This window comes from Pezoporus wallicus, unplaced genomic scaffold (genome assembly GCF_028554395.1).
Source record: "Pezoporus wallicus isolate ANWC-B61680 ecotype Strahan unplaced genomic scaffold, APGP_CSIRO_Pwel_v1 contig_5352, whole genome shotgun sequence".
Taxonomy (NCBI): domain Eukaryota; kingdom Metazoa; phylum Chordata; class Aves; order Psittaciformes; family Psittacidae; genus Pezoporus; species Pezoporus wallicus.
The window spans coordinates 3,750,674-3,764,276 of record NW_026639660.1 but is presented as its reverse complement, the minus strand read 5'-3'; the positions used below and the strand labels follow the sequence as shown (position 1 = coordinate 3,764,276).

Here is a 13,603-nt window from a genome sequence, read left to right as displayed (position 1 = left end):
TCTCCACCAGGAATGCCTGTTCCAATGTCAGCCTATTTCACAAGTATTTTGAGGAATCTCCTTCTCTCAGATATCCTAGAGAGCATATATTCTCAAAAGAAACTTTCATCAGCTTATAAAAAATGAACATGGGAAAGAGGAAAACTCAAGATATGATAATGACTCTTCACAAAAGAAACATTCCACTACGAATTTAAGGAAGCTGCCTGGTCCACAGATCAGACCTATCTCCTATTTAAGTTCTACTAATCAAACCTGTCAGAACACATTACTTCCTTGGGACAGCAGCATCATCATACAACTTTTTAATGAGATCTTTCTTTACTGGAAGAAGAGAAGAGGTATGATTGTATCTGCTAAATTATCATTAGGGTAGCCACAGGCTTGAAGAGTTGGGTTGTCTTTCATCAAATCCTGAATACACAAGTCTTTCAAATAACTTTAAAAAAAAGTCATACTACTTACAGCAGTCAAAACATGAAGCATAGTCATTAAAATGAGATTTTCAAAACATGAAGCATAGTCATTAAAATGAGATTTTTCTTTTTTTTTTTCTTTTTTTTTTTTGAGAAAACACAGACTAAGACTACTGGGAGAAAGACATTCACTTCAGTAGCTGCACCAAGAAAGACTAATGCAGAAATGAATTTGTATTTTCCTTCCTAATGTTAAATAAACACAGAAAGTACATACAAATAGCCAAAGACATATTACAGATGAAAAGGGTTTCCCCCATCCTCTTTTCACAGTGTAAAACAGTCCTTTCCATGTAACAGCTAAATCTAAAGCATATGCCACTGAAAATGGAATTCCATGGACGAATTCATGATAGGATGAGGCAAGACTTGTTCAGTTTCTGAGTGATTTGCTGTGAGGGTAGTAAAACCCACAGCTCAACAGCAATGTTTTGTAAACAATATAACTAAATACTTCCTTCTGTGCCACATGGTTACCTACAGAAGCTGCTTTCCTAGCCTGCCAATAGGACATTTCACTAATTCAGATAGCAGCACCTGTGAAGAGACAAAGGTTCCTCTCTGCTGCTGACCAGAACTGTGTTTCTGAAGTCACTGTTAACTTCTGGATGTGCTGCCTCTCAGTTCTAAAACCCTTTATGCAAAAAGCCTGAAGGGGGAACAAACCAAAGATACTATATAGGAAGAGCACTAGCTAAGGAATTCTGGAAGATTTAGTCTTCTCCATCCTATCTTAACAGGAAATGGGTAATGCCAATAGAGCAAACTGATGGCCAGCAGCTCAGCTTACAATGCATTTAAGCACTTAAGGCTGACAAGGTCCACAAGCCATCCTTGATTACTGGCAGAGGCCTGGGATGATTCTAGCTGTCAGATGAAATTCAAGAGGAAAACCCACATTGGCACTTTTTCCTGCTACACCTCTCCTGCCTGCTGGTGGAGATGGTCAGGTTCTCAAACAGAGCCATTCCCTCTGCTACCTGAAATAAGGGAAGCTGTTGTATGCATTTAAACATGTCGTTCACTAAGGAAAGGGCAGGGATGCATATACAAACTATTACATTACACTGAGCAGGTCACAAGCAATCGTGGAACCTGAAGTTTTGTATGTCATCTAGCCTAATGGCAGTTTGATCTCTCACAATCCCAACTTTGTTCTAGAGACCAAGCTCCTGTACATTCATTTAAAAAATAAGGTCCTTCTTCCAAATGCTGATAGTTCTCAGCTCCAGCCTCTTCACAGTCTCTCCTTCCAGATGTCCAGTCCACTCAACCAGTAGTCAGTCAAACATCACTAGGTTGGTTCTGGGCAGCACACACGCAAATGAGTCTGCAGTAAGAGTGTTTAGATAATGTAGTAGCTTTCATTATAGTAATAATCCTCTTCAGAGTCCTCATGGTCACAGCTGCTCATTGACAAGATGGAGTAGATGGGAGGAGTGACACTGCTGTCATTGCCTGTGGCTGTCTTCACCAACGCATTCTGTTTCTCTGCATTCAAAACACACATGCACAAAAGTTAGCAGTAACCACTGTACTCCCAATCTCTAAAATTACTAGTTCTCTTTGAAACTTACAGCCTCTCACTCTCAGTCTGCAATAGATCTTTCAAGCTGCAGAGCATAGGCCTTTTCAGTTTTCAGCATTAAAAGAACAAAGGGTTGTAGAGGTTTTTTGTTTGTTTTCTTAAGTTTCCTGTATGCCTTTTCCACAGTACAGATGAGGACACATTCTCCAACCCTTCACTGGCACACAATTGTCAATGGAAGTGGCTAACAGTGCCTTGCTAGGTAAGGAAGAGAGAAATGTAGTAAGTAGCTCTCAAACCAGCAATGGTTGTTCAGGACACTTACGGCCCCATCAAAACCTCCATAAAGTTAAGAGCATAAGCTGTCCTATTGGTGCCTGTTCTACTAACGCTCTTGGAAAGGCTTCTTAAGAAGCTCTGAGCTTCTGAAGTGCCATCTGCATGACTATTCCTCTTTCAGCTGGTTTCTCTTTAGGAAATCCTGTTTCCTAAACATACAGTTATCCACATCGCAATCAAAATGTTTCCATCACTGAATAAAAAGATTAATGGAAACAAGTCATCCTTCCTCCTGAAGTGCATTGGTGAAGCTAAATGATTTCCTATTAACAGTCATTTAAATAATTAGAGCATCGCATATGAAGGTAGGCTATCAGCTTATTTCTTTTTAGTTCAAACAAGCATGAAGACCACTGGTTCATCAGACTGAAGTGAAGCAGGATCCCATGAACGTACTGCTTCGCCTATCACCATTAGCTACTGGATGAGACACGTCAGTAGCACTTATGACACACTGCAGATGTGCATATTACATAAGAGCAGTGTCAGGTCTGCAGAGGTGAAAGCAATTCAGGAAGCTGAGCTGGGAAGCCTCTCAGCAGTGTTTCATTTCCTGAGGCAATCAGCCAAGTTGCTTAAATAGGTTATAATTTCAAGTCTGAACTAACATTGCTTAGGAATGTCAATCTGTGTCACCACAGAGAATCAGAAATGTTTCAAAAGCACCTTTTATTAGGTAAAAGGCTTGACACACTGCAAAATGAAGGATCATGCAGTCGCCTCTATGAGAGAGAAACAGAACAATTACTTAAGAGAATACAGCAAAAGAAATGTTTTCAGGGGTAGCAGGAAGACATTTCTACATTTTCCAGCACCTAAATACCAGCATCAAGCACTCTAGAAACAAATCTGGAATAGAAAAGCAGAATAGGAATACCCCATACTGGAGTTTTACTTAAAGCCATCGCTATCATGCAGTCTTTTAGCTACAACTAGGCAAGAGGTTATGCATTTAAGCCACAACGGCTTCAATTTCACAAAAATAACATGGCAGAAGAACTGCCAGTTCAGCCTTATGCTTATGTGACACATCAATGTTCCCTTCAGATTCCCTACACAAACCTAGCACACAGAAGAGAATTCAGTTTCTCATCACTGCTTTGCTGATGTTTTTGCAATCATACAGTCAGCAGTTTAATCAAAAGGTGCCTGGTTCCATATAGTTTTGTATTTATTTAGTGATCTCTTTGAAACAGCATAAGCTTTAACATGGTTAAGTTGTTCTGCTCAACTGTGGAATTCATACTGAAGTCTTTCTCCAAATTTATTTTTATTTTGCTGTGTAGTAAAGCTAGTTATGCAACATATCTTAAAATTAATTTTCTGGTGTTTCTGCTGCATTTCCTGAGCATCCCCTTGGTATATAGGTGCCAAAGAAAGCTGTACAAAATAGATGGAATGAGAGATTGTACTCATCATGCCACATCCACCCACCTCTCACCTTTCCGCTCTCTGATAAGGGTCAGGCGGTGCTCTTTCATTTCCACATCCAGTTTTTCTACCATCCTGTCAATGCAGTTATCCAGCACCAGAGAGCGTGTCTTTGATTTGATCTCCTGCCTGCAGATAGGGCACTCCACTTTACGTTTTGTCCACTCATTGATACAGTAGGAGCAGAAGCTGTGTGCACAGTTCAGAGTGACTGCCTATGGAATTCAACAGAAGGATACTTATCAGAGCATGATCACACAAGCATTGTCAAGAAAAAAAATAATGAAGTTAGAAAACCAGTAGATGAACACTTCCTGTAAGGGAAGCAGGGGGAGAAGCCTGAAGCACCTTTACTTCAGCCTTCATAGGGATTACACACAAAAACTCCCTCATGCCAGAGTGCAGACAAGTTCTAAGAGTTGGTTAATGAATTCATCGTAGAGCATAGCAAGTCAGAAACACAGAGAAAAAGCATTAATTCCAGTATAAATTTCCCCAACTTGAAAAGGATAAATTATGGAAAAATACAGATAGCAGAATAGCATCTTATGTTACTGAGAAACCAGAAATTAAAATTTCAGCTAACTCTTCAGTAATTATTAGACGACTAACACATCAGGGTGCCTGTAGTAGAAATTGATAATAAAACTGAAGATCTAGGAAAACAGAAATAACAGTCTATGTTTCAGACACAGCCTATCACACTTCTACAAACTAAAGTAAGACGGTTTCTCAAAGAAATTGTTCAGATAAACTATGTAAAAGATTCAGGACTTGACTGAACACTGCACCTCCCTTCCTTTACTAAGCTCCTCCCACACCTAGACCTGAAGCTGTCCAACCCTAGTCAACTTAAAGCAAGGTCTACTACAAAATTATTCTTCCTCAAGTAGGCTGCCAACAGCAGGTTAAAGCCCCCCAAATCTGCTGCAAGCCTATATGCATCCCAGGATTAAGTACTCATCTCTGTGCAGGTAGCAACATTAAAGCTGACATTGCTCCTCAGAGTTAGGGTAGACAGACTGAATTTCTGCTCCCACCCTTACCCAGAACTCACTGTGTGTCTGTTGAGACTGTTAAACTAGCCAAGTAAAGAAATAAGCTTGACTGTTTCTTTAATAAAGATAGGGAAAGCTTCTCAAGTGTCTACTTGCAAACCTGTACCAGTTTCAGCATACCTCAATGAAGTACTCAGAACAGATTGTGCACTGCAACTCATTCTCCAAAACGTCATTCATCTGATTCAACACCTCTTCTTTTTGGGCTCTCACCTTTTCCTTCTCCTCCTAGTGGAAAAGTACATATGGTCACATACCAACAAAGAACAAGGTTTTACTCAACATAATATTGGCAGGAAGTGTGCATGCAGAGGAAGATAGTACAAGCAGAAAAATCCAAGTCTCCACATGTCAAGTCTATTATATACCCAGATCTGTAACCTCTTTCCTCTTTGTAGTCATGGCAATAATGAGAATATTCCCATCCCCTGTAGAGAACTTACAAGCAAGAACAGCAGCTGTTTCCAAAATTCCCCTCAGTCTAAAGAAACTACTGGCAGGATAAATCTTTTCAGAATCTATTCCAACCTCTTCCTGGCATGTGTTTTCTTAAGTCAACAGAACAGTTCTTTTATGTCTGATGTAAAGAGCAGAACACCCAACTAACAAAATGCCTCAAATATTAAAATGAGGAAGCATAAGAATTTAAAACATTTACTTGCATTTAACTGTCCAATAATTTTGTTGTTGTTTGGAGTTAAATTAGGCTCCCAGGTAGCTGCTCTAGCTTCTAAAAATAACACAGAAATTCTTCAAATTGAAGCTATACTTGAAACAGGAAGAGTTACAAAAAAACCTAAAGCAAACAGCCAGAGGTGTTTCCATTTTGATCACTTTCATTGGTGATCATTTCCAAGGGTAAGACACAGGAAAGGATCTCCTCATTATTTTCCACTCATCACCTTGTGTCGAGGACAGAGAGAAATGTGGCTTATCTCATTCATTATTCAAATTACATGTTGTTTCAGCTGGAACACTACAGTTTTACTTGAACACAGTAACTAAAAATGAAGTACCTCACTTTTCAAGCACACTTTTTTTTTATTTTTATTTTTTTTAAGAACAGGTGGAATGAGCTCGCTTATGCACAACACACAGTTCAGGTGCTCTGGGCTTTCTTTACGATTGCAAAAGATGGAGTAATCACTGTTCAACACTAATATAAGAACAGGGCAAGGTGTATCCTCCTCAATCCTGGAAACTAGAGTCAGCTGCCACCTCAAAGTACAGGAGGTTTTCACCTTAACAGGCAAAGTACAGTCAAGACCAACGGTGAATAAACCATTTCCTCTGCTGCAGCATACCATGTTTCACTTATGAATAGAACTAAGAATGTTATTCCTTACCTTGGTTTCCTCCAGTTCTTTATTTTTGGCTTGGATTATCTCCTCAAAATCTTTTTTACTACGGCTCAGTTCTTCCATCAAAGCATGATGCTGTAACAATACAATTCCAAAAATTATAAAAGGGCCATTATAAGCTATCCTATTAAAATACATGGCCATAATCATGACGCTCAGCACACTCATTTCTCCTAATCTCCTCTTAATAGAGCAACACATGTCTGTATGAGTTGAGGTGTTAGGCAGTTTAGACTTAACTTAAAACTGGAATGTACTGCCCGTTACTTATGTCCTTCCCAGTGTGATAGCACTGCTCATTCCCTCTCCCAGGTTACGCTTTCACTTCAGTTAGACTTTACAATCACCATTTTGAATGTACAGTATCCAGGGGTATTTGACACATAAAGATCACAAAAACACTGTCCCTGTATGAAGCTGCTTTCAGATTAGTTTTCAAAAAGGAAAGACCTTTTGGAAAAAGACTAGAAAGCCAAAGTTGTGGTAACCTCTTTCAAAAACATTCCTGACCAAGAGTGATTTTTCTTTTAATTCCATCTGGTTAAAATTCCCTAAACAGATTTCTACCAAGAGGCCACACAGCAGTAAGATTTAAGTATCAGTTATACAGTTAGACCAAACCTAGATGCATAACTACTTGCCTCTTGCAGGACCTGGGCCAGCTGTTCCTTCAGATTTTCTTCTCCATGTTGCCCCTTTACTCCCTGCGTAGGGAAGGAGAAGAGGAAATTAAAAAAAAAAAAAAAGTACTTGAAGAAAGCAAGCGACAGGAAACAACTATTTTGCACACTCTCTCTAGAGGTTATGTTGAAAGAAACAACCCTGGTTTTCAGCAAACCCCGAGATGTCCCGCTCTAGTGTGTCACACATGTGTACAACAAATTAGAGCAATCATTTACTATGAAGGGTTAAAGCAGATGCATCATTTACAGTTACATACTTGGAACACCTCCACATTGCTCTAGCTCTAAAGGCACTAACATATTCATAGAAGCAAAGAGGTCAGCAACAGCTTAAACATGAGAAAAAGCTGCAATTCTACCTTTGATCGCACTCAGACATACCTACAGTTCCAGTGGAACTTCCCCTTGTGCCTAAGCACCCAACTCCAGGCTTTCTGTACCTTTTCTGATATAGGTATCTTTCTTTTTGCAGCAGACTTTAAAGGAAGTAACTGGTAAATTATGAAATTCACTCCAAGATGAATCCTTACTTCCTTTAAATCAGATTTTGAGCAAACAAGGATAGAAAAAACTTCAGTGTGTTATCTAAAAAAGCTACTTATCAACATACTCATGCTGCTTGAAGACACAGATTTCAAGAAAGGGTTTTTTGAAAACAAATTTTCCCTCCCTCCAGGGATTAAAAAACACAGTAATTCACTTGCTTGGAAAGGCAATGGATTTGCCATGCAAACTGAGCATTAATACAGCCACGTACCAAAAGAAATTCACAGTTAGGGTGAATTCTTTTCAACTTGTCCTCTCTAACCACAGGAGATCAGGCCAAGGCTTTTGATTTATTTAAAGACACACTTTTTTACCAACTGAAAAGCTTTACTATCTTGCTGTAATTTACCTGTTTGTGAACAAATTTAAAAAATATCATTTTGCACCTTTTTCCTAATTCCCCATGCAGCCCAATCTTTTCTGTCTCTGCACTTCCTTTTGGCACACATGCCTGGAAGTGAAATACTTCCATGACAATTTTAACAGGAGTAATTCATGCTATGTTATTTGTTAGTGTATGGGTCAAGATGTTATTTTGGATCAATGTCTTATATTAGAAATTAATATAAAAGACACAGGCCAAAAAGATTACCATCATTATACCTCTAGATTCTGCTGCTCTTTACAGAACGTCCTTTTCAGCTCTTCCACTTGTTGCTGGTGATGCTCTTGCTCCATGCACAGCTGGTTCTGCAACTCCCGCAGCTCTTGCTCCATTGCCAGGATATCCTTCTGAGCACACTTCCTGCGCTTCTGCTTCACATTCAGAACTGCTGCCTGCTTCTCTTGCACTTTGACCTTTAACTCTGTTATATCTACTAAAGTTTTTCTCAGCTTTTCCAAGCCAGTCCATGACTCTGCAAGACCAGAGCCCTTCTGGTCCTTATGCAGGACAGACACGGCTTTCTCAGCATGCACAGGGCTGCTACACACTGGACCCCTATCCTCCTCACTTGGTCCAGGAGAAGGCAGCTTGACATCCATCTTCGCTGTGAACTGTTTGACCTCTTCTACCCTTCCCCATGATTGACCCAAAAGTTCACTGTCAAAGGACACTCTGTCTCTCTTGGATCTGGAATTTGAGGGGCCTTCTGATCCAGATGTCTCCAATTCCTCCAGACTAATTTTACGTTTAGTTCTTGAACTCTTAGCTTTCCCCAGGTCATTTCTCTGGGCTAAAAAGGGTCTGATTTTCTCCCATTCATCTTTAATTACTTCATACTCATATTCAGCACTCTCTTTGTTTTCCAAAGGCACTCCCAATTGGATACGGTCTCCTTCAGCAATAGGATAGGCTTTTGAGGGATCCAGACGCTGTTTGTTAAGCCAGACTCCATTTAGACTCTGCCATTGAAAAGAGAATCAGCAAAATTTAATATGCAGTTACACAGTCCTCTACAGGTTATTTCTGGCAGCCGTAAACATATCCAATCTCTTCAGCGCTGCAGTCAGAACAAGCCACCTCTTTAAATAAACTTTGCAATATCCAATTTATTGGCTTAGTGTCCCATTTATTAGTTATTGCATTATATTACTTACCATGAATTATTCCTGCATTACAGATTTTCTGTACAAGCACTAAGAACAACATTAATAGATGCACTTGTGCAGAAGGAAAAGAATGAACTCCAAGGGGAAAAAAACTGCCCAAAACCTTCAGAAATAAAAATTAACCAATAAAAAGACTCCAGAATTGTCAAGAACATTGTTCATTGTCAAGAACATAGAATACTGCAGCGATTATTCTTGACAGCTAATGTTACCTGAAATCCAAGAAGAAACAAGAAAAAGGAGCATAGCTTACACTGCCTAAAGGAAAAAAAACAGTTCTCCATAAATACAGTGAGAATACAAACAAGAAGGAAAATGTTAGAGATAATGTTCAAAACAGAAAAGGGGTTTTAAATGAGATACAAGACTAGCTCAGGAAATGGTTTTGAAAAACAATAAACTGATCTGCACTTAAGATGAACTGCAGAATCATTAACAACTGACACACCTCCAAAACTTAAACTGGTAGCAATGAGAACAGAGGAAGAGTTAATTGTTGATCTACCACAGTTGTTTCCAATCATGCAATTACTGTAAGTTTCTACAACTACTCCAACAGTTTTCTTTAAGAGCTGTGTAACTTTCATAGTAGCCACTATTAGTGGCTACTAACAGTAGCTCCTTTCTGACTAACCTGGTGTTGACCTAAACAGCCTTCAAATCCCCATAACATGTCGAATAATTTCATTCTATCAGTGCTGTTTTAAGGCAAGTTACTCATTTTACAGCTTTCAGCCTGAATGAGAAAGGGGAGATCATGATATAAAAAACAGGCTAGTGAAATTACAGTGAAACCTAGCTGAGGACTCCGATGTTCACACTTATTTCTGCTCAGCTAAGGAGGACATTCAGAAGAAACTTACTGGGACATAACATAAAGCATAGTCTTTCTAAAAATAAAATCTTGTAGTTGATTATAACTAAAGCGACTGCATCACTACAATAAGGAGTAACAATAATGAGTATCAGTTTCTCCTTTCATTAGCAGTACAAGAACATTATCCTTTTGAATACTGCCAAAAATTCATGGGATTTTTATTCTTTTTTTTTTTAACAAAACAGGTTCACAGGCTGCAAAGTGTCCTTGGCAAGACTACAATTGTCTGAAAAATGCTAACCCAAGACAGAAATCTATATTCAGAAAGCAATACAGTTTGCATCACAATTGCAGCAGACTGAGGCTTCCTGTTGGAAGTGCACAACAGGCAGCGCACATTCCCATGGACCTTCTATCACACTTATACCATAGTATATCATAACTAATGCATTGCTTGAGCCCAAACAAGGCATTCTCTCCAGCAAATCTCAAAGTATAAGGTCTTTAATCAGTCTCTGTACCTTGTTATCCTTGACAGTCCACTGCCCTTCTGCATTTTGCTGGAAAACACAGTGCTTACGAGAGATCATCAAGGGGCAGGTTTTTGACACCAGCTGATACGTGAGATCTAATCCTCGGCCTATAGTTACCTAAAAATAAAGTAGTTTAGTAAGTGCAATCAGCAACAACATAGTAAATTCAGTTTATGTCATTTAAATTTAAACTGCAGCAATCAATCTAAATCAGCATCTTATAGCTATTTCTGAAGAGCATTTAAATTCAAGAGTAGGAAGAAAATGGAAACCTACAAAGTTTGAAGTATTCTCTTTTTCTCCCACTGAGGAAAATTTGATTGCCCTAAGGCAGATTACAGCCTTGATTTTATGGAAATCTTCCCTGGCAGCAGAACTGCTCTAAGCCCCTCTCAATCCAGCTGTGTCCCACCTTAGTCATCACCTAACTTCTTCAAACCAGTGCAATTATTTGTGGGTCTCAAGATTACTTCTTACCCTCTTCTTTTGCTACTTGCATCTGTTCAACTGTTTGTGAACAGGAAAAATTCAGGAAAAAATAACCCAGAAAATTGCCATCAAAAATGTGCACATACAGCCATGCCCTAAACACACAATACTGTTGTAAATCACACCATCAACCACACGGCTCAGAGTCTAAGCTACATGCAGTTCATAACCAGTAATGAAAGTGATCTGAATAATCAAATTAGACTCTAATAGCTTCTTCTGGGAAAAGGGACATAATTTAATTGTACCATTTCACAGTATCTTATTAAATCTGATTTAACTTCAGGCTGCCATTTAAGGCACAGCTTTGCTCTCCTTCCCTTCACTGCCTCCTTTGCAAGATCTGATAATCATACACACTCTTCTTATTCACCTGTCCACTGCACAAGTTCTCAGCTTATCATGTCATTAGACAACTGCATGGATCCAACACAACACAGCAGGAACACGCAGCCAGACAAAGCAGCACGAACACCTTTTAGCAGAAGCCCATAGTTAAATCTGAGGAAGACTATTACAAAAGTGCTCTCTGCTTTTTATACTTTAGACAAAAGCTGCCCTCCTTTTCTCCCACATATCTCCCAATTCCTACAAGATCCTACAGTCAAGAAAAGTTCATTCACTACACATTACCTGAACAGGCCTCACCTTGAATTCAAAGCAAGAACATGGACTCCCACCTTATAACTAAATGTAAGGAGACAAACTAAGAAAGCCAGGTTGAATGGGGCTTTGAGCAACCTGGTCTAGTGGAAGGTGTCCCTACTCACAGTAGGGGTGTTGGAACTGAATGATCTTTAAGGTCCATTCAACCCAAGCCATTCTATCATTCCATGATCATGCAAGCAAACTTAACCATGTTGGTCCCTGCTTCTTTAATGCTTCATACCTATTGGTGTTCTGTCAACATGGACCGCATATGTAAAAAGCACAGAGACTCAGGTGGGTAAAGACTCCACACTTCAGGTGGACTCAGTTATGAACTCTGCACTTGTCCGTGCAGTTGCAGCAGAAATGCTTAATCCATGTGAGCAATCCTTAGCACCCAGCCACACACACATTGTGGCCTCCTTAGCACCAGTACAATCAAGACCAAATACGGCTGGTCACAAAACTTCCCATTGATCAAGTTCGTCATGCAAACTGTAGCAAGGGTCTCAGGCATTACTGCTCACCCATGAGCTGGCTGCTGCTGCCCACAGCAGTCCTGGCAGGTCACTGCCGTGGCAAGGCAGTTTGGCACTGGCACTTAAATCCCAAAGAGGCTTCAGCTGAAACACCAGCCTGTGGCCTTGCCTGCCTGCAGTACCAGGATGCCAGCAGTTCTGCTGTTGCCTGTGGCACTGTAGCACTGTGCAGAAAATCAGAGTAATAACATCTTGTGAAGAGAATCTGCACAATTATCAGAGCCCAGGCTGCAAGTTTTGCAGACATATTAACTCAAGTCGTTCACTGAGCGCACCTGTACACCTCATGGCTTCAAATCCATGATGGGAGAGTAAGAAAACTATGTTTGCTTAAAGAGCTGTGAAGACGGGTACCTTTTGAAATGCATAAAAGGAATTAGGAGCAGCACTAATCCACGACACCCAACTACCTGAATTCTATGCCTGACTTCCACCACTAGAGCAGGAACCCTCTTACAGCCCACAGCATAGGGCTTGGCCTGCTGGGTGTAAGGGAAAGAGGACAAAGGCCCATGTAGGCTTTTCAATTAACAAACCGATCACTAAAAAGGGGTCATTCCTGGACCATACTGAAAAGTAACTGAAACAGACTTAAAATATACACCTCAATACCTTAAGTCACAAAACTCAAATATGTTATGTACTGTTAACCTTGTCAAAGCAAGTCCACAGAAGGGCCACAAGGATGATAAGGGCACTGGAGCACCTCCCACAGGAAGACAAAATTAGGGCTGTTCGACCTGAAGAGAAGCTACATAGAAACCTCATAGCAGCTTCCAGTATCTGATGGGGACTACAAGGATGCTGGAAAGGGACACTTCATCAGAGACTGTACAGACAGGGCAAGGGGCAATGGGTTTAAATTTAAACAGGGGAATTTCAGGTTAGACATTAGGAAGAAATTCTTTGCTATGAGGGTGGTGAGACACTGCCACAGGTTGCCCACAGAAGCTGTGGCTGCCCTATCCCTGGCAGTGTGCAAGGCCAGGCTGGCATGGGGCTTGAAGCAACCTATCGAGTGGAAGGTGTTTCTGCCCATGGCAGGGGTGCTGGAACTGGACGATCTTAAGGGACATTCCAACCCAAACCATTCTATGATTCTATGATCAACTTGTTAACCAGGCTAAGCACCCCCCGCCACTTTGATTACTGCCACACACTCGGCTCCCATACAAATACGAGACCGCGTTCAAAGGCTCTAACAGTCCCCAGCTTGGCAAGCCAGAGCCGAACACCCGCCCTCCGCTCCCTCTCACATTACCTGCGCTGAAACAAGCCTATTCTGGCCGCTGCCTCCCGCCACCCCGGGGTGAGCCCCACGGAGGGGCCGGCCGCAGCAGGACTCAGGCCAAGCGGCGCCGGTAACGGACCCCGCCCCCGGCCCCTCGTCGCTGCCCGGCTCACCTGCGTGCCGGCCTCCAGCAGCAGCCAGTCACCGCTGGCCCCGACTCGGCGGAGGCACCATGCCAAGCGAGAGGGCCCCCGCGTCGCCATGGCCGCCCGCCGGAACAGGCGGGAGCAATCGCTGCTGCGGCGGCGCTCTCGCTAGCTAATCCAACCCGAACCGCCAGCAACGGCTGCGCATACAACCTGAGAGGCGGTGC

At 41.2% G+C, this 13,603-nt stretch overlaps 1 protein-coding gene and 1 long non-coding RNA gene across 5 annotated transcripts; one reads left to right on the top strand and one right to left on the bottom strand.

The window, feature by feature from the left end:
- Nucleotides 1-635: 635 nt before the first annotated feature.
- Nucleotides 636-13,548, bottom strand: RNF8 (ring finger protein 8). Of its 3 annotated transcripts, none has more exons than XM_057415365.1 (8): nucleotides 13,404-13,548; nucleotides 10,312-10,440; nucleotides 8,026-8,766; nucleotides 6,835-6,897; nucleotides 6,179-6,268; nucleotides 4,953-5,060; nucleotides 3,778-3,989; nucleotides 636-1,967 (listed from the first exon to the last, which is right to left on the bottom strand). In XM_057415365.1, exons 1-8 carry the CDS (start codon nucleotides 13,491-13,493, stop codon nucleotides 1,928-1,930), a joined length of 1,473 nt encoding a protein of 490 aa, XP_057271348.1. In that variant the 5' UTR covers nucleotides 13,494-13,548; the 3' UTR covers nucleotides 636-1,927. The 3 variants fall into 3 exon arrangements, with proteins under 3 accessions (XP_057271348.1, XP_057271347.1, XP_057271349.1); XM_057415364.1 differs by having other exon boundaries at nucleotides 3,785-3,989; XM_057415366.1 differs by having other exon boundaries at nucleotides 3,785-3,989; nucleotides 10,312-10,430; nucleotides 13,404-13,506.
- LOC130602478 (uncharacterized) lies at nucleotides 1,881-6,135 on the top strand. Of its 2 annotated transcripts, none has more exons than XR_008972911.1 (2): nucleotides 1,881-2,266; nucleotides 5,899-6,135. It is a non-coding gene; the product is annotated as an uncharacterized LOC130602478 (long non-coding RNA). The 2 variants fall into 2 exon arrangements; XR_008972910.1 differs by having other exon boundaries at nucleotides 5,894-6,135.
- Nucleotides 13,549-13,603: the final 55 nt, after the last annotated feature.

What these genes read in the sequence shown, in the direction of transcription:
- RNF8 (XM_057415364.1), bottom strand. Translation starts at nt 13,493, where the DNA reads ATGGCGACGCGGGGGCCCTCTCGCTTGGCATGGTGCCTCCGCCGAGTC. An exon ending in TGGCCCAGGTCCTGCAAGAG is followed by an intron (nt 6,269 to 6,834) that starts GCAAGTAGTTAT and finishes GTATTGTTACAG; the next exon opens with CATCATGCTTTGATGGAAGA. An exon ending in CCTTATCAGAGAGCGGAAAG is followed by an intron (nt 1,968 to 3,784) that starts GTGAGAGGTGGG and finishes TTTTGAATGCAG; the next exon opens with AGAAACAGAATGCGTTGGTG.